General features: G+C 38.0%; 1 protein-coding gene across 1 annotated transcript in view; it reads right to left on the bottom strand.

Annotated features, from left to right (window-relative positions):
- The window catches only part of babam2 (BRISC and BRCA1 A complex member 2), a 114,865-nt gene that overhangs the window by 50,505 nt on the left and 38,352 nt on the right, over positions 1 to 26,008 (bottom strand). The window contains exons 5-6 of the mRNA XM_036132841.1: positions 24,577 to 24,771; positions 22,806 to 22,880 (exon numbers count right to left, since the gene is read on the bottom strand). Of these exons, the coding sequence (XP_035988734.1) occupies positions 22,806 to 22,880; positions 24,577 to 24,771 (270 nt within the window). The remainder of the gene's footprint in view (positions 1 to 22,805; positions 22,881 to 24,576; positions 24,772 to 26,008) is intronic.

Here is a 26,008-nt window from a genome sequence, read left to right as displayed (position 1 = left end):
TCTGTCCCATTTATATCAGCGTGATGAATTCTGACAGTGCAAAGACTGTTTACTTACAGCGACTTATCTGAAATCTCTTTTGAGTGTTACCAGTAGAGGACTCGGAGCTCCAGACGACTGAGCTCTCACTTTTTTATTTTGTCCTGCGTGCAGGTGCAGTTGTGTTACCACTTTGTTAGCACTAAGTCCTCACAGCTCTGCCAAGTTATAAATATTTAAGTCACAAAAAAGTTGGTAAGGAAGGCAGAAAGGAAAAATCTTACACCTTCCATCCAGAATGGAAAATGAAAGCAATCCATAGTGAATACGTTTCACTCTGTGGTCTGATGAGGATAAGGTTTATGGCAACTTGTACCTCAGATGAGGCACTCTTCCTTGATTAAATAAAGTCTGTTAAATAGTTTTGATTAAATAGTTTTGCAAACTTATTGTAGTGGAAGCAGGTCCTGTGGAGGGATACATTTGTGTTCACCCCCTTTACACTGGTACCCCTAAACAAAATCAAGCTGATCAGAGTTGATAAGAAGACAAAATGAGATACACACTGAGGGAAATCATTGAACAAAGAATGTTGTAGGCTGCATAAGATGTGATACTAGATGGAGGTCCACCTTTCTGCAACACAATGACCATAACCATAAAAAAGTCAATACTGAAACAAAAAAAAAATACTCAATACCATTTTCGATACAGCGGCAACAGTTATGAAGGCACAAGATTATTCTGGTTAAGAGCAAAAAATTACTTTTTACAATATGACCAAATTTACTCTAGTAAAACACACTAATAAGTTTTACCTAATTAAGAGAACACTGTTGCACATCTCAGTATCTTCTGTATTTGTTTTGATTTTTTGTCCGTCTGTCTTATATGGGGAAATTTTATCTGAACAACCCTTTTGTCTTTATTTTGTCAATAGATAAGGATTCAAGTTTTTTTTTTTTCCTGGCTTTATTTCCCATTTTAGCAGTTTCAAACTTCTAGCAACAGATAACTGTTTTGGTCAGGTGAAGCTGCAGGCAGCCAAGAGGTGAGCCCCTGTTATTGCAGCGCTGCTGCAGGCAGCAGTTTGACGATTTGAGAAAATTAGGCAGTTTAGCCATCTGATTCAGCTGTGTACAGCGAGGGACACATCTAAAAGTTATAAAAAAAAAAAAAAACGGCCCGCAAGGTGTGAAGTTTAAGACAACTCCTCTAAAGGCTTAAAAGCTGGTAGAAGTTTACCCAGGAAGACTTGAAGCTGTAACTGCAATTGAAAGGGTGGAACTTAAAAGCATAAATAAATCAGGGGGTTGAATATATATGCATTATTTCTTTATTTCTAAAATGTTTTGAAAACTTTGCACCATTTTCCTTTCACAGTCCCCAAAAATATATATTAAAGTTTATGGCTGTTAGGTGACAAAATGTGAAAAAGTTCAAAGTGTATGAATATTTTTGAAATGAACTGGATATCAATAGTTTTTTTTCTCCCACAGCAACAGGTGCGTTTTTCAAAGATGCCACAGAGTTAGCTCGCACGCACAAATGATTAAAAACATAATTCTGTCTTTGATGGCTCAGCCGAAAAACATCACTTTCTCACACGCGACTACACAGGTGCCCTTTGATTTCAGCTCTTTGGACACTGCATGGCTGCGCTCTACTTTTCCTTTGTGACGGCCTGAAACAAGAGCAAGATGAAAGGATTTTATCATTAACAGAAGCAGCTTCATCCAGACTCCCTTTAACATTCTCATTGTGGGACATTTCAAAGCAGAACAGAGCCAGATGTTTACAGCACCTGGCAGCGATCACAGCATTTTCCGCAGGTCTGCGGGGCTCATGTAGGAGACAAATCAGATGTAAACTGGACCTCCAACAATGTCGGTCAGTCAGTTAATTAAAACAGTAAATAACGACTGCAATTAGTTTCATTCTCGATGATCTTGACTTGCAGACTTCAAACAGCTGTGCGCATGTATTCAGGTTATATAAACCAAGATCAAGGACCTGTTTTTGAGGTCTGATTCTCTATCTGTAGAGTTTTAAATTGAAGACCTGCTTTTCTGTAGCTCAAAACATTTCTTTAAGTGATTTAGGTAGAAATTAATTGATCATTCCTTCTAAGAACCTCAACCTGTGTCTCTCTTTAATTCTTTGTTAACTGAAATTCATCCCTCAGTGGTACATTCTGAGAAACGTTGAAGCAAAACACTACATGGATTTACGAATAATTTGGTGAAAATAAAACAAATAGAAGTGATTTATGCAAAAGACCAACAAGGATATCGTCATTACCAAGGATCTGCAGTGACTATTTTGACCAAAGTCGTAATAAAAAAAAAACACAACAAGGAAATGTTATTGCCTAAGAAGCTGGAAAGATTGCTGTCATGTCTCAACAATAAAAGTATATTTTGCTTGGACGTGCAGAACTGCTGGAGAACCTGCCAAGAATGATAGCCAGAAAAAGACTTATGATGAGCCCAGCGCTACCAGTTAGCACCAGTGTGCCAGCAGCTGTAGAACAGACTATCCCCTCTCCATCATACCAGTCAATTTTAGCAAGAAGAGGCAAAAATATCTCATCACTCTCGAAATCACAAAGACAGAAGATGCCCGGGCAAGTGTTTCTGCACATCCTGTATCATACATTAGAATAAAATAAGCATTCACTGCTACTGTGCAGGCACTATACATAACTACATGAAGTTAAGACAGTACAAGCAGAATCTGGCATTTATGTGTGGTAAATATGCAAAGAAATCAATCAGGGGAAAGAAATTGTATTCCTGACAGCAAGGAAGGATTTCTCCATAATGATAAAAAGTTCCTATAGCCAAAAGGAGAAGTGACCCAGGGATCAATGCAAAGATTTAAAGCAAAAATGTGTACTATGGTCTAATTGTTTTTATTTAAATCAAAAAGTGAAAATTGTAAAATGGTAGCTGCTTCTTCATTATTAGGGATATAATAATTGAATGTCATTCAATCTATTTCTTGTTGTCTTGACTCAGATCCAAGGATTCATCCACACAGGGAGGAAAGAGACAGTAACTGAACAACTTGGCTGAGATTTGGCTGTTTAATGTTTTTGATGAAAATTATTTACACCTATTTTCTTACAGCTAAAGAGAAAAATCCAGAATTAAATTCTTGTCATTGCCAGCTAACGGCACGCTGTTAAAATATTTGTTTACCAGGTGTACATAGTGGTAAAAGCCTACAACAACATATGTAATAAACAATTAAAATAAGTTTTTAACGAAACATGATTATTGTGTGGAGTATCACCACTTCCTGTTATTCTAGAGTAACACGAGTTAAGAATAATACGCGAGTAACAAGCTATATTTAGCAGCTGTTTTAATATTTAATAAAAAAATGCACTTATCTCTACTTCCCAGTTAACAAAGGAACATGATTCTTTTCAGTCAAAATAACATAATAAGCAGAAATTTGATTTAAAGAGATCAACAATCCCCTTATTGGTAGTAAAGATTTAACTCTTGGATATCTTAAAATACAGATATCAGAAAATATTGAATCTGTTCAAGCAAGAACCAAGTTTGAGATAGCTGAAAAGTAGAGTCTAGACAGGAAGAACTTCGTTCTGTCAATTTGTATCAAGGATCTGTGTTGGCAAGCTAAATTTATAACATTCTTGAATAGCAGTCTCCTGCTGCATAAAATCATTCTAAAGGCTGGAGATGACCTCCAGGCTACACTTTGGGCACCCTTTAATTAAAAGGGCCCAGTCACATACTATGACTTTCAGAGTTTCTTTGCCAGTAGCTCACCCTTTTAACATAAAAAGGTTTTCTGATTAAATATTATGCCCTGTTGGCTCATTATATTTTATTTCTGTGTTTTACAATTTGCGTTTATTCTATTTCTTAGTAAACAAGGCGTTTTTGTGTATATTTACCATAACAAGAATACGTGACCTAAGATACGATATTGTGTATGGAATGAATAAACACGGAAGAAGCAATGAAGGCCAGGCATGTATACAATGTTATAATGATGTTATAATGATTAAATACAGTCTTAAGTATATGTTCTTCTTACATATAAAAGGTAATGCCAGTAGATCTGGTTTGTACTGTGAGTTGACAAATCCACACAGCACATGAATGAGACATCATTTTTCAAATCGCTCCACTATGCCACATGTAATATGGTGGCAACGTGGACGTGTGATTTAGCGTTCAACGAGGCGTCTATGTATGTATGTCTTTGATGGAGCTGAGCAAGTCACCACCGCCCAGCGGAGGTGCGAAAAGAAAGAGGTAAAGTAAACCTAACCCTGTTGATTGGGTTGGTCTTTGACCGTGCCAAGTTGTCAGTTTTCTGTGAGGAATTGCAGGACGGTCTACTGACTCTCACATTAGCTGCGTCGATTGTCGCCATCTTGCTTTCTGATAGTTCTGTGGGACTGCCGGCAGAGGGAACGACAATGTTTATGTCTGCTGATTGCGCCTGATTAAATAATTTTCAAGCCCAAAAAGGACTAAGTAAACATTATCAGGATGGAAGCGTATATTTCTTTATTTGAAGATGAATATATAATTTTTAGTGTTTTCTGTTTATGGTATAAAAATACATGACTAGGCCCTTTTAATGAATATGTGGAAACAACAGATTTTTTCACTATTTGACTTACTATCATATCGCTTTCACACTGATTGGCCCATCTTGACTAGTAATTGGAGAAAATTCCTTTTTCAATTAACCCCATTTTAAATATCAATTATTGTCACAAATCTGTCCAAATATTTGAATTCCCACCTCTGAAACAGCCAATCTGGAATATGAATTTCAGCCAATTGCTTGGCTTTATGACGCAAGGTAAAGCTCAATCCCCAGAGCAGACAGATTTTCTTTTTCAGACTTTGAAATCAAACTAGTGTTGTCACAACGCACACTTTTCAAACCAGATGCCGGCACTAAAGAAAATACTCAATACTGTTCCTGATACCATGGCAACCAAAGGGCCAGAGTTCTTTCAAATAAAGAGCAGGAAAATAAAAAAATAAAAATGTACAGTGTCACACAATATATATTGTCTTGAGAATCCAAAAACCAGTAAGTAAAAGGTTATTCAGAACAAATTTAAAAAAAGTATTTAAAAAGAGATGCTTCCCTGTATTACAATACAGTAGACAAGACAACACAGCCCTTAGAGGAAGTGTTAATATCCATTATGATAGCATGCACTTTGGATTTAGTTCTGTAATTAGTTTTCATTGTTCATTTTTAGTGTGCGTTTCTGTGTGCTTCCATTTGCCTGTTTGCTGCTGACACACTGAAATTGTTCCACTGAAGGACAAATAAACAATTGTTCTCTTCTATTCTAAATTCGATTTTTTTTTTTCAGTGTAGACAAGGACCTGGTCTGTACAAATGAATTCAGCAGCAGTTGTCCAGTTGCTATGTTTCTGTTAATTATGCATCATATTTTCTTTGGTGGTCTAAACTGAGGAGCATAGGTTGTGATTGGTTCTGACTAGTCTGCTCTAGCTGGCAGTATCACTCTGAGACATTTATTAATATATATAAAGTTGATTAATAACTACTAATTGTTTTACAATTAAACACAGACATAATTCTGGTCATTTTACAGCTTCATTATTTGACTGCCATATTCTGATCGACATTTTGGTTTTATGGCATGTTAAAGATATTAGACAGGCATGTTCTGTGGAGCTAAGCTAAAGACCCACTTGTTAAGCCTATTGTATGAGTCATAATTTTATGCATAAATGTTTTTATTGCTTCTCTTGGCGTTTCCTTTTTTTATCTGTTCTAAATTGTGTTGTTTTACTTTGTTTTTTCTTATCTCTTTGTCTTCCAGTAACTGTTCAACACTTTGTCTGAAAGTCCTTTATAAATAAAGTTATTATTATCTTCCTGTATTAATTGGTACCCACAGTAGAACAGCGCCGTTGCATGTTGCAGAAAACATTAGCTAACGGTTTTTAGTGTATTTCCTTCCTCCGTGTTGCAGAAGCAGAATCATTACCGCCCTAGCACAGCACAGCTAGGATCAGGCCTTGCCGGTATCTTCCAGCTTCTCCTGTTATATCTGGCTCATTGGACGAAAGTTTCTAAGCACAATGCTTCTACCATTTCCAGGATTAAAGGACTAATGTCTCAGCAGGACCTGGAAAAACTAATCCATGCATTTATTTTTAGTCAAACTGATTACTGCAACGGTGTTTTCACAGGTCTGCCTAAAAAGTGGATCAGACAGCTGCAGCTGATCCAGAACGCTGATTCCCGCGTCTTCACTAAGACCAAGAAAGTAGATCACATCACCCCAGTTCTAAAGTCCTTACACTGGCTCCCTGTATCTCAGAGAATAGACATTAAAATAGTTCTGTAGTCTATAAATCACTGAATGGCTCAGCACCTAAATACATCACAGACTTGTTATCAGTGTATCAACCATCCAGACTTCTCAGGTCTTCTAGCTCCAGCCTACTCTGCATACCTAGAACCAGAACCAAAGATAGAGAAGCAGCATTTAGTTCCTTATGCTCCGCTTATCTGGAACAAACTTCCAGAAAATTGTAAAGGTGCGTAAAGCCTGAGTTCCTTTAAATCAAGAATAAAAACACATTTGTTTAGGATTGCCTTTGACTGTTCTAGTTAAACTGTTTTACTAAAACATCATTAGTTCAATGTTGTAGTCCAACTGTTTTTAATATCTGCTTTTAGTTTCTATTTTTACATGTTTTATTTTCTTTTACATTTTATTCCAACTTGCTTTTATTCTGTTTTATTATATTCCTATATTTTAATCATGTAAAGCACTTTGCATTGTCTTTGTATTGAAATGTGCTATACAAATAAATTTGCCTTGCCTTGCCTTTACCTTGTTGGCTTAAGAAGTTTGAAAATGCTCTTTCGCAGATTTATCTCACATGTTAGCAATGTCCTAAACTTTCAGCAGGAAGTCATTGTCTTGATTTGCAACCATGATTGTTCAGGTGAGCCACTGCAAGGGAGGGAAGGGGATCTGTTCCTGTGTGTTTGTAGTGCTGCTGTTTGAAGAAGTGTCGCTAACTGGAAAGATGAAAGTGGCTATGTTTGTATCAATGAGCAACTTTAAATAATAATTGTTTTTGTATTAGTATAGCCCTAATAGCTACTACTACCATGATAATAGAGACAGAAACACACACCAAACACGCTGTATTGTATGCTCATGCTGAGAGGATCAGAGAAACAACACTTTCCAAAAGAGGAAGTAAACTATCTTAGAACTTTTTTTAATGTTTTTTTTAATGGTAATCTTTTTTTTTTTTCCGGTGTAAATAAAGATGATAGATAAAGATAATGAAAATATGGAACTCTTTAAAGCCAGGTGTGTTTCCCGCACAGAGAAAAGTTCTTCTAAGTATTATCTTACTTGGGAATGTAGGTGTTTCTTTCAGCATAATTTGTTAACAGGTTCCATGGAAATATTAGAAAGTTGGGGAAGAATTTTAGCCAGCGGTGATGTGAAGGTATGTGGATACATCTGAACTTTTTTTATTTTTTTATTTGTAGCAGTGACAAATAGACATGCCTTTTCATTTTGGACTTGAAATACCGGAAGAAGTCCTCCCTTTTCTCATTGACATCAGGCAGAGGAATGATGTAACATTTTTGTTAGATTATAACCAAATACCCAGTGGCCCCACTGTATCCTCCTGTTTTGCAACTGCATTCAGCTTCTTGCAACAGAGAAGTTTCTGTTTGTTGTGTCAGCAATTTGCAGAAAGGATTATGCATTTCCTGCCATCAGTTTGGACCTAAAGCTGCTACCCATACTTGGTGCTATTTTGTAGTAGTGCCAATTGGAAACAAGCTTTTTGACATTATCTCCAGGCAAAATAATCAATCACAGATCTGTAATAAAGAAGTCATTTCTTGAAAAATAAATAAAATCAAAATTGTATACTATATATATATATATATATATATATATATATATATATATATATATATATATATATATATATATATATATATATATATATATATATATTCATTTATTTTTTTAACTTTTTCTGCACTCTCACATACAATTTGAGTTTTAGACCTTTATGCCTGACATTTAAATTCATCTTCGAGAGCACACCAAGCTATAATACATCCACCGTTTAAAAGCCACATAATTGTTTATCTGCATGGAAGCATTGGCTGGCCTTTTCAAATTTCACTCGCGCACTACATTAGTGAAGCCCAAACTGGCAATTACTTGCCGATGTCTTTTGGGCAACTTGCTTTCTAAATAAATGCCACATTCTCAGTGCTGCACGAATACTCCATCAATCAACAACAGCTTTCTAAAAAAAAAAACACGATGATGTGGCTTGATTTAATGTGAATTAAGATACGCATTTCCAATATAAAAAATTGGAAATGGATTTACATTTGGAGTGGATATCAAAAGAGATATGGTGACAACATAGTCCCAGTCTCTGAGAAAAGGGGGAAGGCAGTTTTACAAATTAAATGGCTTCTGTGAGGACTGACATAAAAGTGCATCTTAATAAATGAAAGCATTATGTAAAAAGTAATTTCAGTAATTCAATTAAAAAAATCTAAATATTGCACATGACTAACAAAAATGCCAATGTGCTGTACAGGATATGCACTCAATAGATGGCTGTGCCTCCTTTTGCATGAATTTCTGCATCAGTGCAGCATGGCATGGAGATCATGCCTGTGGCGCCGTTGAAGTGTAATGAAAGTCCAGGTTGTTTTGATTGTGCCCTTCAGCTTGTCAGCTCTGTTGCGTTTGGTGACTCTCATCTTGTTCTGACTGGAGAAGCAGCATTCACTCCTCCTGAAAGAGTGTAGAGCAATGCAACACTCCATTCCCTATGGGGTTTAGGCCAGTATGTTGGCCAATAAAACTTACTTAATAAAAATTTCTGGTTCAAAACATTGATGACTTTGCTCTTGACAAATGGCAAAATGGTAAATGTTCTGTATTTGAATAGAGCTTCATCAACGCACAGGACCCCAAAGCACTTTACACTGCATTTAGTCACTCAAACATTCACACACTGGCAGTGGTGAGCTACATTGTAGCCACAGCTGATAGAAGCGAAGCTGCCATACAGTCAACAACACTACTGACCACATCCAGCAGGCAAAGTGGTTCAACTGTATTGACCAAAGACACAATGACTGAGACGGATGGAGTGGGGATTTGAGCCAACAACCCGCCAGTTACAGGGAGAACTCCTAACTCCTATGCTACTATCACCGCTGAAGCTAATTATACCAACATTAGGACACGACATGTCTCCCTATATCATCAATGACTGTGGAGACTTCACTCTGGGCTTCAGGAAAATTTGATTCTGTTCCTCTCCACTCTTTCATCAGACCACGAGACTTGCGTTTCCAAACAAGATGTAAAATGTACTTTTTAATCTGAAAATAAAGACATTGGACCACAGAGCAACAGTTCAGTTCTTTCTGTTTTTCAAATGGGTTTTGCTTCACAAGCATCTCAAGGGTGTGCTTTTATTTGTCATTTATGAACCTTTTTCAACCACATAACCCCCGTAACGTTCTATTTATCTTGTTGGATGTAGCACTGTACAGTTAGGTTCTTTAGCAAATGCATTTTTTGGCTTAACATCGATTTGAAGAGAGACAGTAACTACCTGCTGGACAACTGTCAAGTCACAGGTCTTCCATGTGATTATATAGTCCGTAACTTAAAAATAACATATTTCACTATTAATTACCCCCCCTTATTGGTCTTGTATTTTCTGTGAAACTGAATTTTAGGTCTTCTTCAGCTGTAATCAATATTAACAGAAATAAATGCTTGAAATCCATCCCTCTTTGTGTAATGAATATTTATAATAGCTTCATTTTTAAACTGTATTACTGAAAAAACAAACTTTTAATGATATTCCAAAATACGGAGATATATCTGTAGATACACAATAAGAGAGCTTAACCCAGAATTACTTCTGGCCTCTGGAAGTCAGTGTCTTGCAAGCTTCAGATAAATTTCTACTCATGTGCACCTAATTCACATAAATATTTAAAACATGAAGAATACGGGTTCCAGCAGAGTTAAATTTCCCACATCTTGCTTAAGCAAATCTAGATTTAAATTTGAAGCAAACCAGATCAGAAATATTCTAAATTGGTCTTTCAGACATTTTTACAGACACATTTAATATTATGTAGTCAATGACATGGGTATGTTCTTGTAATACGTTGTGTGAAAAAAAAGTATTTTAGCAAAGAGACTGTTTTTTAATAAAATAGAATAAAATAAACTAGGTGAATGTTGGACCAGATTTTACTGTTATAAATATAAATGCATTTATGGAAAGGGTTTAACTTGATTTCAGATTCTTCTGTTAAATAACTCTAGTTACGTTATCCTCCAAAGTGAAACCTGTTGCTTGTTTTTCCATCTCTACTGAGGGAAATTCAAAGCGCTCCAGGCTCCTTAAATATTTGCATAAAGTAAAACTACACTCTTGCAAAACTGATTTCAGCTTTGAAAAAAGTTGAAAAAGGCAGTTCTAATACTTCTAATGCAAGATTTGAGAATCATCTCCTGCTCGTTTTTTCTGCGGTTTGAGTTCATCCCATGGACGCAGTTGCTGTATGCATGATATGATCACTTGTCCTTTAAAAAATTGATTTCTTAGCAACTATGTCTGCTGCTGACTGGTCACGGCTGGTCAGGCTGAAAATTGCTAGATGACAAGTCAGAATTCAATCTATTGATGCATTGCCAAGTCTTCCCTAAAATCCTTTGTCGTTTGAATGATGCTCATCACAAAGACTTCTCATTTTCATACTGCATAAGAATTTTCTCAACACCAGTTTTACATTATTTTACTTGATCTTTTTATCTTCTTTGTATCTTTCTTTTATCTTTTTTGTCTATTAATATTGGGAAATTGTGCAGCTTTTGTTGGGCATCTACCTGCTTCCTGCTGCTCATTTGGCACTGTGTTTGGAGACAGCAGTCTGATTCTTGGAGCTCCCTCTACACATTCACATCTATAAGCTCATCTAGGAGGACAGTACCTTTGAACACAATACTCTATGGTTTAACTTATCCAATATGATAATACTGTCCAGATTTTGTTGTTTCATAGCTGAGTTTTGTTTTTTGTTTATTTTGGGTACCAAAAGGAGTCATCTTCCATGGGGCATTTTATGCTGTGCTACTTTGACAGCTGACAATTTAAAGTACTTTTCTAGAAGGGGAAAAATTGGTAGATCACGGGCACCATTGTTGGAGGCTGCTTGTTCTGACCAATCAGAACTGATTTCAATACCAGATGTGATTGGTCAAGCTTAAGTGGATCTATCAGACACAAATTTCAAGTTGGAAAAGCTTTTGACAAGAATAAAATAATCTCTGTCCTGTGACAGAAGTCAATCCAATGACCTTTACCAAAATCCCATATTAATCCATTTACCAAATGTTTTGATGATAGAAATTTTTTTCAACAAAACAGAAAATATAGTAGTCTCAAAATTAGGAAGCTTAAGGATTTTCTTTTAAAAAGACAAACATTTAGGTACAGTGGAGCTGCAGGGGTAGAAAGACACGAGCCATGTACGGAGGCCAGTCCTCGACGCAGGCCAGAGGCCAGACCTTTGCCGCATCTCATTCCCCTTCTCTCTTCACCCATTTCCTGTCTGGCAATTGTGAAATAAAGGTCACTAAAGCTGCATAAAAAATAAAAAGAGCAAAAATTGTATTTATTTTTCAACAAAAATGTGACTCCATTATTTGTTACGTATTGTTATGTATCATATTTATTGCTGAACAGGTGCTAAAAATAGAAAAAAAAAATATATATATAGAGGAATGTATTTTTGTGTCTTTATTTTAGAACAAAAATGTGGACAGTGAGTACTATAAACCAGGCAAATTTGGCCCAAGTTGCAAAATACTTGGACACCACGGGAGATTAAACAGTACAATTTTATTAAATCCTATGCGAGAACAAGCAATTTTATGAGTTTATCTTCATGGTGAATTGGTGAAGCTGACCTTTATGGGTTTTGTTATATTTTTTGCCTTACGAGTCATTTGGGGGATTTTGTACTGTTTGGATCCTGTAGTTTTACCTGCTTCTGTGGTTCTTTGCTTTTGTTTTGCATCAGTACCAATTATCTTCTCAGCTAGTTACTCATTACCTCCCTCAGTGTATTTATAGTTCCAGGTTTATAGATGTCCTTTGTTAGATCCTCCTCCCAACCACCACTGTGTTGAAGTCTGTTGTCATGCTATGTTTGTCCCAAGTTCTTTTGTATTTGGATGTCATATCGGTTGGATTACATGACTTTTTTTTCTAAATAAAAACAATTTAAAACTGTGCTGCATCTGCAGTTTTTGTCTATATCTGATTCTTAACTCCCTTTGCATGACACAAACAGTCCTCAAACAACATTTAACAAAATAATTTGTTTTCATCATGAATAAAAACAAGTTATGAGCAAACAGGACCGCAAATTCAGCTGATAAAAAAAATGGATTTAATGGCACCGAGAGAGGCTGAACAAAAAAAAACAAGAAAAAAAAAAAAAACAGAGATGAGACAGAGCTAACCCAGAGGAGCAGCACACTCTGAACATTATGGGAGTAACCTACAATTATTTTATAGCTCTTAAGATTCCTGAGCTCTTAGTCAGTGTTTACCGTGCAGGGGCAAGGCAAGGCCACAAATTACAACCGCTGCTTTGGCACCAAAAGCTCAACAGTCACGCACATCCATGGGCTTTCTTTCAAACTGGCCCACAGGCTGAAAATGGAAAAAAAAAACAAAAAGGGTGGGTAATGAAGTCCTGGCAGCCCTACTGTAATATTTATCCTTAATATTTCCTCACATGATGCTCAACAATTAGCCACACCATACGACATGGTGATTCTTCAGCAGAGATCTGCTTTGTCACATTCACCTGCTTGCAAACGGACAGTTATAACTGAGTAGCTGATTCGTGGATCTGCATGTGTCTGTAAGGCGTCCACGGGGTTGTTTTTCCAGGTCTGCGGAGAGAATTGTGAAAGACCCGTCATGTGATGAAGAGGGCTATCTTCAGCCACGACTTCTCCAAAAGCTCAACTGCCACAAGGAGAGGGACAGCAAACCGCAACGGCAGCCTCATGGGAGGTTGAGAAAGGAGTAGTAATTATGTGGCAACCGGAAAGGTAAGGTGACCACGGTTGCTGCAGGATGATGAGCCTACGGGCTTATCTTTTGGGAAACTAAAGTAGCCACCTGGCCCACATGCCAAAAAGAGGGGGTTAAGATAAAGTAAGAATTCAGACTAAAACAAAAACACCAGTGGCATTCAGGCTTTCCCATGGGCTGATACAGTGATGTTGGCTGCCATATAAGTGGCGTTGTGTCATTTTCCATCTCGCTTAATCCAGGGACCTAAAGCGGGGAGGTTTGGGGTTGTTCCTCACAGAAAGGTCCAATTCCTCAGAGAGAAAAGACTTTGCATCATGACATCAACAAATGCAGCTCTGAAAGAATTAAACAAGCCCAATTTGCCTGATTTTAAGATTAAATTGTGAAGACTTCACATTGACATGCTGGCCAACAGGTGCATTTAGCTAGAATTCATTTTCATGTTCCTCTAAAGTCAAACCTTGGATCTAAGAATGAGATCAAACACAAACTATGTTCCAGTTCAGAAAGTTTTGGAAACCAGTAGGCTGCGTCCTTACATTTTCAGTAAAGGAATTTATACTACTGTTTATGTGAAAGATTTATGCAAAAACATACCTTTGTAATTATCATTGCCAGTGGATTTTGAGGTCTGGGTAGATGAGAACATGGACTTCTGGCTTCTACGAAATGTTGACAATATAGTGACATAATAGTTAAAACTTTATAAAATAGAAATATTACATTTTAAAGATACTGCCCCTATAAAGCTAGTATTGGATGTTTTGCCACAACAACAACTTGTTTCGGGTTTTCCCAGCTGAGCCTAGAAAGCCAAAAGGAAAAAAAAAAAAAAAATATGCATGAAGTTTACTGCAAGAGCCTTGACTCATGTTTCATTTAATATTTTCCTTCCAAGCAGCCAGACACAGATAATCCTTTAAAGCTATTAGCCAGGCTTTTCTCTAAAATCCATCAAACTCTCATCATCAAGTTGTAGTTTGAATAGCTATAAATAGCATGTCATAGTCAGTTGTTATGTTGGTTTAGCCATTATGTTGTAAATTATTTTGAAATAAAGATAAAATCAATCCCCCCAAAAACAAGCCTTTATGTGCACATAGTGACATCACATAAGGCTACCCAACAGCTACCCGCTGAGTACTTTCAATTCCTCGCTCTTTATCTGCATGTTATTTTAATTTCTCCTTTAAAGGTGTTTACCGGTGCTCTCTATGGCTCCACCAGAGCATCTGAGTCACAGATGTATTTGAGAAATAGTTGGCAACATCAAAACAGAATCTAAGGTGATACAATCAGAATAAGGCATTTACTCATTTTAGGCACAGAAAACAATTACACTGACAAGTTTAAACAAGAGCCTAAACCAACTTTAGGCTCCTGTTTAAAGTTAGGAAACAGATCACAGTCATCGTCAACATTTGCGTCAGTATCAATTAGGGCTGGAGGGAATCCGAAGTCAAACAAGGAAATTGTAATGCTCCTTCGCCAGCCTCACTTATCATCTTAAAAAGAGCTTACCTTAAATGGCATTCAGTATTTAACAGAAATTATTAAAATGAGAAATTAGGCATCATTAGGCATCTCACTTTGTTATAAATAATGTGAAAAAGTCAAGATTGTAAAAACAGCCCAATTAATAGCATTTTATCAACATTCAGAGATATATTTTTTTTGCTAAAGGCTGATTTGAGTCTTGATTACATATTTGAATGCATATTTGTATTTAAAATGGAGAGGAAATGAGAAGGCAGCACAGAGACAGTGGTGAAGCTGATAAAAGGACATAATGAGAGCCCACGGCTCTGCTTCACCCCGACCCTCCCTGTCGGCTGCTGCCTGTGGATCTCCGAAGGTTAAAGAGAGCACATGTGGCAGGGGGAAGGGGCTGCGAGGGTGTGTGACCGAAAAATAATTAGAGTACAAATAATTAGATCCAAGCGCTCTTGCTGGAGCATGCATAGCTTGTACAGACAAAACATCCATGCAGGGATGCCGAGGGCTTGGTGCAAACATCCCTCGGGTCGGTTTTACCAGAGGGAAAGTGGAGGAAAGGAATGCTTAGCAGGAGGGGCAGAGCAGGGTCCAAACTGAGCAGAAGCGAGTTAAGTTGTAGGAAAACATTTTGGTAAAATTTTTTGTCATATTTGGAAAATGAGAACAATTCACCCTGTGCAAAGATGAAAATAATAAACAAAAACAAAAAATTCTGTGTAAAACAGACAACTAATATATTATTTTTTGCATCGGGCACTGAATTTGGTGCAAATTGCAAGCACTAAAAAGTGCATATCTATATCTATCTATCTATCTATCTATCTAGATAGATAGATATATCATCAAAAAGTATTTTTTTTTCAGTAACATTATATGCATTATATATATATATATATATATATATATATATATATATATATATATATATATATATATATATATATATATATATATATCAGTGTTGTAGTACTCGAGTCCGAGACTCGAACTCGAGTCCGAGTCATTAGCTAAATTTAGAGACTCGTGACTTGACTTGGACTTGAGCACTGATGACTCGAACTTGGACTCGGACTCCTACATTCAGATCATTCTGACTCGGAGATTGAGAAAAAGACTCGACTTTTTTAATATCATTAGGCTATAATTTTAATATGTCATTAGAATATTATTTGGTGTATGATTTTAATATCTAAATGTCGTACCGCGCACGTGACGTCACCATCTCATGAGCAACGCCCCTTGCCGCTAAGGAAGGGCAAACAGTGTGAGAGCGCACGTAGCAGCCAGCCATTACACATGCAACAGATACAACGATATGACCGACTTTTCCGCTGTTAAACTTTCACAAGAGGATGTCCAGGCGCCCATTTTACTGGTAGAACTGTGGAACAACATACCAACGTTCAGCTCAAACGATGGGTTGAGTGTCGAGGGCTCGGAAAGACGGGCCGAGTTGATAGAAAGGTAAGTCGATGTTTTTCTTCGGCTCGGCGTTCTTGGCGTCAGACGTTTTTTTCTGTTTGTAGTCACCGTTCAGGAATCGGTATAAATTTTCCGGCCCGCCGAACAATTTAGTCCGGTCCGGTGGCCAAATGCATTATCAAACAGCTGTATCTCCTCGCTGCATCGACCGATCCACACCAGATTTGTTGTGAGTCATGGGGGAACGCTGCCGAACACGTTTGTGGGAATCGCCCGGTGGACGGGCGAGGAAAATGCGTAACAGCATCTGCGGCTCCGGGCGGCCGGCGGGCGGGCGGCTCCGGCGCGAACCCCGCCGGCCGCCCGGAGCCGCGGCGGTGTGCGAACCCCGCCCGCCGGCCGGCACCGCGGCGGTGCGCGAACCCCGCCGGCCGGCCGGAGCCGCGGCGGTGGCCAATAGGCCGGAGTGCGCTTGGCTGCGAGGGCCGATCGACGCCGCTTGCGGCTTTAACATCCTTCATATGCGGCCTATCAGCGTACCTCGAGTCGCTGTTGCGCGTTCCATAACAACAATGTTTAAAAACCATGGTTAGGAGACGTCTTAGACTTGGAAAAAGCAGTCGTTTTACCGAGTAAAACCAAGGGTAACTACAGCGAAAGAGTTTTTAGTGCAATGGAATGTTACTGCTTCATGTCATACATCACACGTCACGGCATGTTCCTACAACGAACTTGGATCAATAAGTGACTCGACTCGGACTCGACTCGGATTTTTTTTTTTAATGACTTGGACTTGACTCGGACTTGAACACTGGTGACTCGAACCTGGACTCGGACTCGAGGCATAGTGACTTGACTACAACACTGATATATATATATATATATATATATATATATATATATATATATATATATATATATATATATATATATATATATATATATATATATAACTGACAACTAATAAAAAACCCAAACTGAGTATCTCAGAAAACTTGAATGTTGTGAGAAGGTCCCATAATTGAAGACACCTGGTGCCACACTCTAATCAGCTAATAAACCCAAAACACCTGCAAAGGCCTTTAAATGGTCTCTCAGTCTAGTTCTGTAGGCGACGCAATCATGGGGAAGACTGCTGACTAGATGGGCGTCCAAAAGATGACCATTGACACCTTGTACAAGGAGGGAAAGACACAACAGGTCATTGCTAAAGAGGCTGGCTGTTCACAGAGCCCTGAGTCCCAGCACATTAATAGAGAGATGAAGGGAAGGAGAAGATGTGGTAGAAAAAAAAGTGTACAAGCTACATGGATGACCGCACCATGGAGAAGATTGTGAAAGAAAACGCATTCAGAAATGTGGGAGAGATTCATAAAGGGTGAACTGCAGCTGGAATCAGTGCTTCAAGAAACACCACACACAGACGTGCAAGACATGGTTTCAGCTGCAAGACACGAGTTTCAGCTGTAAGACACGAGTTTCAGCTGTAAGACACAAGTTTCAGCTGTAAGACACAAGTTTCAGCTGTCGCATTCCTTGAGTCAAGCCACTCTGGAACAGCGTCAGAAGTGTCTTACCTGGGTTAAACACAAAAAAGGACTGGACTGTTGCTGAGTGGTCCAGAGTTATGTTCTCTGATGAGACTAAATTTTGCTTTTTCTTTGGAAATCAAGGTCCCAGAGTCTGGAGGAAGAGAGGAGAGGCACATAATCCACGTTGCTTGAGGTCCAGTGTAAAGTTTCCACAGTCAGTGATGGTTTGGGGGCCATTTCATCTGCTGGTGTTGGTCCACTGTGTTTTCTCAGGTCCAAGGTCAACGTAGCCATCTACCAGGAAGTTTTAGAGCACTTCATGCTCCCTGCTGCTAACCAACTTTATGGCGATGCAGATTTTATTTTCCAACAGGACTTGTCACCTGCAGACAATGCCAAAGCTAACAGTACCTGGTTTAATGACCATGGTATCTCTGTTCTTCAATTGGCCAGCAAACTCACCTGACCCTAACCCCATAGAAAATTTACGGAGTACTGTGAGGAGGAAGATGCGATACACCAGATCTAACAATGCAGAAGAGCTGAAGACCACTATCAGAGCAACCTGAGCTTTCATAACACCTGAGCAGAGCCACAGACTGATGGACTCCATGCTACGCTCCATTGCTCCTTTAATCCAGGGAAAAGGAGCCCCAATTTAATGCTGCCCATGCTCATAGTTTGTATTTTCATACTTTTCAGTTGGCCAACATTTCTGGACATCCTTTTTGTACTGTTCTTAAGTAATATTACAATTTTCTGAAATACTGAATTTGAGTTTTTTTTGGGGGGGAAACCACTTTCTTGAGTCCTGACCTCAACCTAATAGAACACATTTGGGAATTAGAGCAGAGACTAAGATCCAGACCTTCTCGTCCAACATTAGTGTGTGACCTCACAAATGCACTTCTGGAAGAATGGTAAAAAAAAATAAAAATCCCATAAACACACTCCAAAACCTTAAAAGGTAGACCAATGTCACATTGAACCTTATGGAATAAGAATGGGATGTCACTTAACTTCATATGGAAGTCAAGGCAGGTGAGCATAATCAATCCTGATTTTGAAAACTATAATGGGCTTGTTTGCACTAAAAATGAGCAAAAAAGAAAGTTAACTACAGCAGTAGCTATATTTATCTCCAGTGCTTTGTTCAGCTTCTGATTTCTGGGGTAGTAAGAAAAGGGGTCAAGGGTAAGACCTCCAGAGGAAGGTTCCTGCAGTCGGCAAAAACCAAAATCAAATCATCATACAGTCATTTCCCAGTGCAAACAATAACATACACCCCGGCAAATGCCTGAACAACCAGCGGCAGCTGCTCGAGGACCCAGAGCGCATCAATCTTTCTCTGTCGCACACGCAAACACACACAAAATCTGCAGTCACTTCAGAGTTTGTGACACGGGTCACTGCTTGTGGGGGAAACAAAGCTCAAGTGGAGCGAGAGCTGAGGGCTCAGTCACGAATGTGGTGTCAGTCCACGCTCATGAGAGTGGACACGAGATAAGCTGCAGCTGCACTTACTTCACAGACTACAAAAGCCAAGGATGTACATAGTGTGGAATTATGTCATTTATGTATTATTCTTTTGTTTTTTAAATGTTATGTATTGTTTATGTGTTATCCTTTATTCCTTTATCCTTCATTTTTATTAGATTATTACTTTAATTGAATTATTTTAATTAGATTTTTATCTTCTGTAAATATTTAATTTTTTTACCTGTCCTTACAGATTCAGTTTTTGTTTGTTTTTGGATTGCACTGGTTATAGAAAACAACACAATTGTACTTGCACTGCCAGTACTATAGAAAAAAAATAAGCTTTTGACTGAGCAATCAGAGGTGAAATGGCAAAACTAAATGAAAGGGGGCAAGCTACTGCAAGGTGACAAGGAAGAGGTCAAGGTACGATCAAAGACTTAGACACTAAAATGGTGCCCAAGAGGACTATGTGGCCTTTAAAGAAGAAGAAACTGCCAACATCCATCTGTGTGCATCTCACATCCCTTCATGTCTGCTCTCAGCGTCCTTCGCTTGGACTCAGAGGGGTTTTCTCTCTCTCCCCACCTTTGAAAGTAATGAAATAAATAAACCAGCTCTCTCCCTCCTCCTGGAGGCCGGATAGTCCATGCAGGAAGGTAAACATGTCCACTGTCGTGAGCTCAGATCATGCGGATGCTTCGCTTCAGGTAACGGTCGTCCTCCACGGCTCTGTGCCCACCAGCAACATCTCAGCATTCGCTAGCAGAGCGAATCTGAACAGATTTCTGCCTCACTGCCAAACCGGTGTTCCTCAAGCAAGGACATCCGTGGATTTGTTAGAAGGTTGATTAAAACGAGGGTCAACAGTCCAACGTCTACCTACAGCACCTGGCTGATGGTTGATATTCTCACTCTGAAGCTACTTCTTGATAATATAAGTTTAGATTTTTTTTTTATTTGACACCAAGAAATTAAGAAAAAATATTAGCATTTTTAAAAATCTGTTTTGAGCTGCTGCTTTCATGTAGACCTCAAGCAATTAACAGTTTGTGATTGTAAACATACTTTACTCCATCAAAGCAATTAAAGAGTTTTGTCATTCTGGATTATCTGATTTCAGTAAAATTAAATGTTGTTGTACTCCGTACCCGCAGCAATCTGCAGACTGCTTTGGGGACCCGTGCATGAACATGTTGATCTCGCTGGCGGAGTAACAGACTTCTACAAAGAAATCTTGAATCCAACACAAATACCGTGTACACAGAGTGTACTCTGTGACGATACCCCAGCCAGCCCAAAATAAGGCTATCCGCTTGAAAGAGGGTGCCTTAGCTCCTGCTGAAAAGAATCTGAAAGAATCATAGATTCTCCAGAAAGAGACGCTTTCCAAAATTACATTGACAATAAGTTCTTTCCCCACTGCCAGAAGAAGACAAGCCAATCACACCTGCCGTCTGTTGACCAAGTTAGGACTCTATATTAATCATCTTGGTAGTCCATCTGCCCATTCAATTAATCACAGTGATGGTTAATTGGCCCAATAAGAATCAATTGTCGAAAAGGTTGTTGATTGCCTTTTCAACAAATGATTTTTCAATCACAATATTCTTAAAATAGCAATTTGAACTAGTTGTTTTAAGCACCTAACAACTAACAACTGTTGTTCTTTTTAGTTTTAAACCTAATTTGGCTTTTTCTTTGATATCACAGCATAATTTTATTGTTTATTTATTTCAGTTTTAGTTGTATTTGTTCCTTTCTACTTTTTCTGTAGTTTATTCGTTTTATTGGCTGGAGCATTTTAACCTGAAGTTGAAGGGTTTTGTAAGTAAATTCTGGCATTTTGAAATAGTTTTTTGTATTTTTGCTTATGTAGGACTCATCTATTGTTCTATAATACTACACCTTATCAGGCATGTATTCCTAAAGCAATAATTGAAAGAGACTGAGCAACTTTTAAGCAGGTGAACATAATTGAGGGCCACCCATTTAGATATTTTTGATTTTTTTCATTGAAACCTTGTATTCTTTTGTAAAATACTTCCCTTCAACATAAAATATTTATACAAAATAAAGTCAGATTTCTGTAGAAAGGGGAACTGCAAATCATTGTAGATCTGAAACCTAACTTCCATTTTTTTATATTTCAATCATTTTCTTGCAGCCACTTAGTACACGTTTTGAGTTTCAAAATATTCAAAAATATTCAGTTTCAATATATATATATGTTAATCACTCGAGTCTTGCTTGGTCTCAGCGTTGACCTACTAGTCGAGTTTAAATTGTGCGGCTAAGAACATGCACATATTTCCTACAAATGATTTGCATGAGCTACAATCCACCGAGTATTAAACTTGTAGTTCCACTGCGTCTTTACGTGGGATTATATAGAGTATTTTCATCTGCTCCGTCAGAAGCGACTGCAGGAATAAATTAATTACACTTCAGCTGCCCTACAACGCTACGGAATGCATGCAGAGCACAAATGTGCAATGCATGGAAACAATTGACTCGAGAATGCACACACACACACACTGACAGAAGCAATCACATGACAACTGTCAAAATGAAAATTCAGGTCATCGGTTTTGGGATGCAGTCCAGTCCAGCCTATATGCAGCATGGGCTCGTTCCCTTGGAACGCGTAGGTGGACAAGGTGTGGGCTGATGATGTTCATTACTTTTCTTTCTTCAAGTCTTCAAGCACTCCCTTACAGATGCTATGTATACCCCAGCTGCCAAATACAGCACAATACTGTGAGCCTATATGAAAAAAAATATGATAAGGGTGACAGGATTATTATTGCATATCCAAGATTTTGTTCTATTAGTTTCAAAAAGCTAAATATTTTAGAGCTAGATTGTTTCACAGCTTTTGGGGCCACCACCACCCACTGGTTAAAGGTCAGTGTGTGTGTGCATCACTTCTGCAAGTGACAGCAAGCATGTCGCCAATGATGCTTCCCTCAGGGCTAGGGGTTTTAAACCGTTTTCTTGGCTAAAATTTCACAGGAACAAAAATACATGAAATCAAATTCCCAGAATGAGCGGAAATGTGGCTGTGAAATGTGACTGACTTGATGAGCCCATTCACGGCCTGCTAAAACAGAGAGACGGGTCTCGGTGCTTCAGGTTTGACGGATAAAGTTGATGATGGTTGCCGTTTTCCATATGTTTACGATCACAAACAGAGGGCAGGCTGGAAAAGGCCGGAGAGTGGAAGCCTCCGGCCGCTAAAGATGATCAGCGAGGGAAGAGAAAGAGGGAACGGAGACAGACATGGAAATATTTATAGATGTATCAAGTGTGTGTGTGTGTGTGTGTGTGTGTGTGTGTGTGTGTGTGTGTGTGTGTGTGTGTGTTTTCAGGCTAGGCTGCCTGCAGACACCACGCGGCTCAGAGCAGATCCACAGTGACAGTTGCTGATTAGTCAACTCGCAGCCCCTCAACACCGAGGCCTGCACACTACACACACAGCTGCACCGTAGTTCATTTGAATAAATCCCTCTGTTATCGACACAAACATTCAAAACACGCCGACACACGAACATGTAAACAAATGCACACTTGTTATAACAGAACAGCTCATGTAATGACTGATCCTGGAGTCTGCGGCAGCGTCTGCACAGCATGCAGGCGGTGGGCTTTGATAACGGCTCATGCTTGACGCGGTTTCCAGGTTGGCGGGTAAAACTACCTTGAGAAGATAAACCGGGATGTTGCTGAAGTCCACTGGGAGCTTAAGGAGGAAACGGGCTGAGAACTCTCCAGTCTGGGAACACACAAAACAGATGTGGAGAGTATACAATAAATAATAGAAACAACACAAAATATATCCAGAATTTAATTCAAGCTTTATACAATACATTTTATTTAAATTTCTCATTACATGCCCGACCACGTCCAGGATAGACGTTTTCTAAATCAAAATTCCACACTTATCACTGCTGCTGCGCCATATTTCACGTCTACTTTCTGTATAGATCATCATTGGCCTCCATGTAAATAGCTATACAATAAATAAATGGCAGAGCTTTTATGGTTCATGAATAAGCATTCACATGCTTACAATTTAAAATTCGTAGAAGTCCGCTTTGGTCTTGTTAACAATGTTGGACTAACGCCTGACGATCTAGCACTAACAAATCTGAATTTATACAAACTATTAATGCTTTGAGACAAAACTTTTCAACAGAACCTGTCTTTAAAACTTCTTTTTTCAAGAACCATTTTTAGCAAGCAGAACTAATTTTTAGCCTTGAACTGTTGGAACCAAGACATGGTGACATGACAACACACAAAAGGATGCAAGAGCACCTGTCAGCACATGCTGGCTCTCAGAAGTCTGTCCATCTCACTCCGTAAGGTCTACTGCTATTTAACAAGCTGCACAGGAGTTAGAATTGTTGCAGAGAAAAGGTTTTCCTGGTGCGAAAGGTCTACATAATGATGAAAAATCCCAGAGTGGAAAAAGAAACAACAACACTAATAATAAGACCCGATAGCTTATGAAGCCATATTTTGTACAGAAGAAAAGCAGGAAAACTACTTTAGAAAAAAGCCTCAGAAAAGAACGGAACCTGAACACTTCAAAGTGACATCCACAGCTTACTGATGATGGAAACATATTTCTGTCAAAAACAAAGTAGGGAAGTAAACATATAGAAAGATGTGTTTCATTGCAACATATGTAAATACGTTACTATATATATATATATATATATATATATATATATATATATATATATATATATATAAAAGAAAAGTAACAGCTAATAGAGCAGTCTACTTTATTTACATTGATTGAGCAAAGTGTAGTTTTACTTGATATAGCAATACAGAACAACGAGAAATGGACTTAAAACCTACTACACATTTTTGACAGAAAAATAAAAAACAAAAAGTAAAGGAAATGCAGGGAACTCAAATTTTGTACATAATAGCCGTCTTCTCTTTTTTCCCTTAAACTACAACTTCATTTAGATTTTCATTTTTTTCATGTCTTCTTGTGGCTAGGTGGCTGGAAATGTTTTTGAAACGATATCCACTGCCTTTAAGCCTTTAAGTTGTATCCCCTAAAACTCTTCCAACAAGGAGCTCCTTCAGTCAGATTTTTGTGGCTTCTTTTTCCAAGAGCTCTCAGGAAGATTTTTAATGAAAAAAGTGCCAAACTTATAGAATAATTCAGTTCAAAAACAAATGATTAAGGGCCAGATTTAAAAAAAGCTTTAAAATAGGAAACAGGAAGTCCTGTTACATGTTGTTTCCTGTTCCTTTAAAAAAAATCTGTTTCTTCTTTAAGACTGTAACGCTGGAATATTACCAAAAAAGAGCCATATCAAGTTTATAGCCATTACAAGTTTTTATTTTCCCAGTAAAAGACAACCTTAATTACATGTGTCTTTTATTTTGGCTTTTTCTTCTTCTTTTCTGATTGTCTAATACCTCATGAGCTCAAAAGTTCTTACCCAGGTGTTTTTCCGTCCAGCGTAAATCTCCAGGTTCCGTCCATAGCTCGGATCTTCCAGCAGACTGTCGTACTCAAAAAGCAGCCTGGAGCTCTCGTGCAGACGTTGGCACTGGTACTGATGGTACTGCTGGATGAGCTCCTTCACCAGATGAAGCAAACACTCAGGATCTCCAGCATCCCACTGGACCAAGTGCTAGAAAAACAAAACATCAAAAATGGGATAATTTTTAAATTATACTGTAGAGCAAAAGAACAAAGAGCACTGTCTGGGCCTTTTCGTAATCAATTAGGGCAAAGCAGACATGGTACTGCTTTGCCCAAAATTAAAATGTATGCACCTGAAATTCATGGTAAAATCATCTAATGTTTTTATAGATATTTTGGACAACTTATTTCTAATATTTTCACTTTTACTATTTTAAAACAGCATTAAATGGTTGTAACTTTTAAGTCATAAAAAAAGTGCCATGTGAGCATCTAGGAAAAATACAGTAGCCGGAGACAAATTTGTCCCAGGAGGAGGAAAAGAAAGCCTGATCATGACAAAGACTTATTCCTATTAAAAGCACATGAAGGAAGCTAGCTCTGCTGAAGGATGTCCTGATTTAGAATGATATGGAAAAGTACTGAAACATCGACCCGCTCAGTCTGCACATTTTCTAACTCCAACTGTAAACAGCTTATTTACAATGGAGGAGGTTTTACTAGTTGTCAGATGGAAGCGAGCAGACCAACCAACCAAAAATATTTTTCTAGTTTCAAACTATTTTTTTTCTAAAACGTTAGCACTCTAAAATTTTGTTTTACAAAAAATTATTTTACTGTGCCAGAAATATTTGCCAAAATCATGTCCGATCTAATTATTATGAATGACTTGGGCTCTTGAGACTGTCAAAGTGCTTGAAATGTGCAAGTATCCAATGCAAATAAAAAAATCTTAATAATTTAGATTCCTATTTGAGCCTTGAACGATTAACTTTATTTAATTTTTATCAGAAAACAAAACTGTGACATACATGCTACATTTTAAGATAATTGACTGCAGGATCTGATAGTGACTGATTTTGAAAACGGAAACATTTACTTCTACCTCCGAATCCAAACACACACACAGTCTTGCTGAAACGTCAAGCACTTGTGGTGTAAAAATATACAAATGAGACAATAGTTAATTATGTAAAAAACTTTATTCATCTAAAATGAGACATATATAATGAATCATTTAAAGTTACAAAACTAAACAAAAAAAAAATCAAAACATTAACATTAACAAAGCCATTAACTCAAGGGATTCTGATTAACCTGAGTAAAGTAGTTTCACTGTCCTGGCTACATTTCCCTGATATTTGCTTATTTGCATTCCTCAGCTAAAGCCACATTATGCAGGGATGTTACAAAGGGCTGAGAGGATCTAATTGTTCAAAAGTATC

This window comes from Fundulus heteroclitus, unplaced genomic scaffold (assembly GCF_011125445.2).
Source record: "Fundulus heteroclitus isolate FHET01 unplaced genomic scaffold, MU-UCD_Fhet_4.1 scaffold_55, whole genome shotgun sequence".
Taxonomy (NCBI): Eukaryota; Metazoa; Chordata; class Actinopteri; order Cyprinodontiformes; family Fundulidae; genus Fundulus; species Fundulus heteroclitus.
Note: the sequence above shows the minus strand (reverse complement) of the source record. Positions and strands in the feature narration are given on the sequence as shown.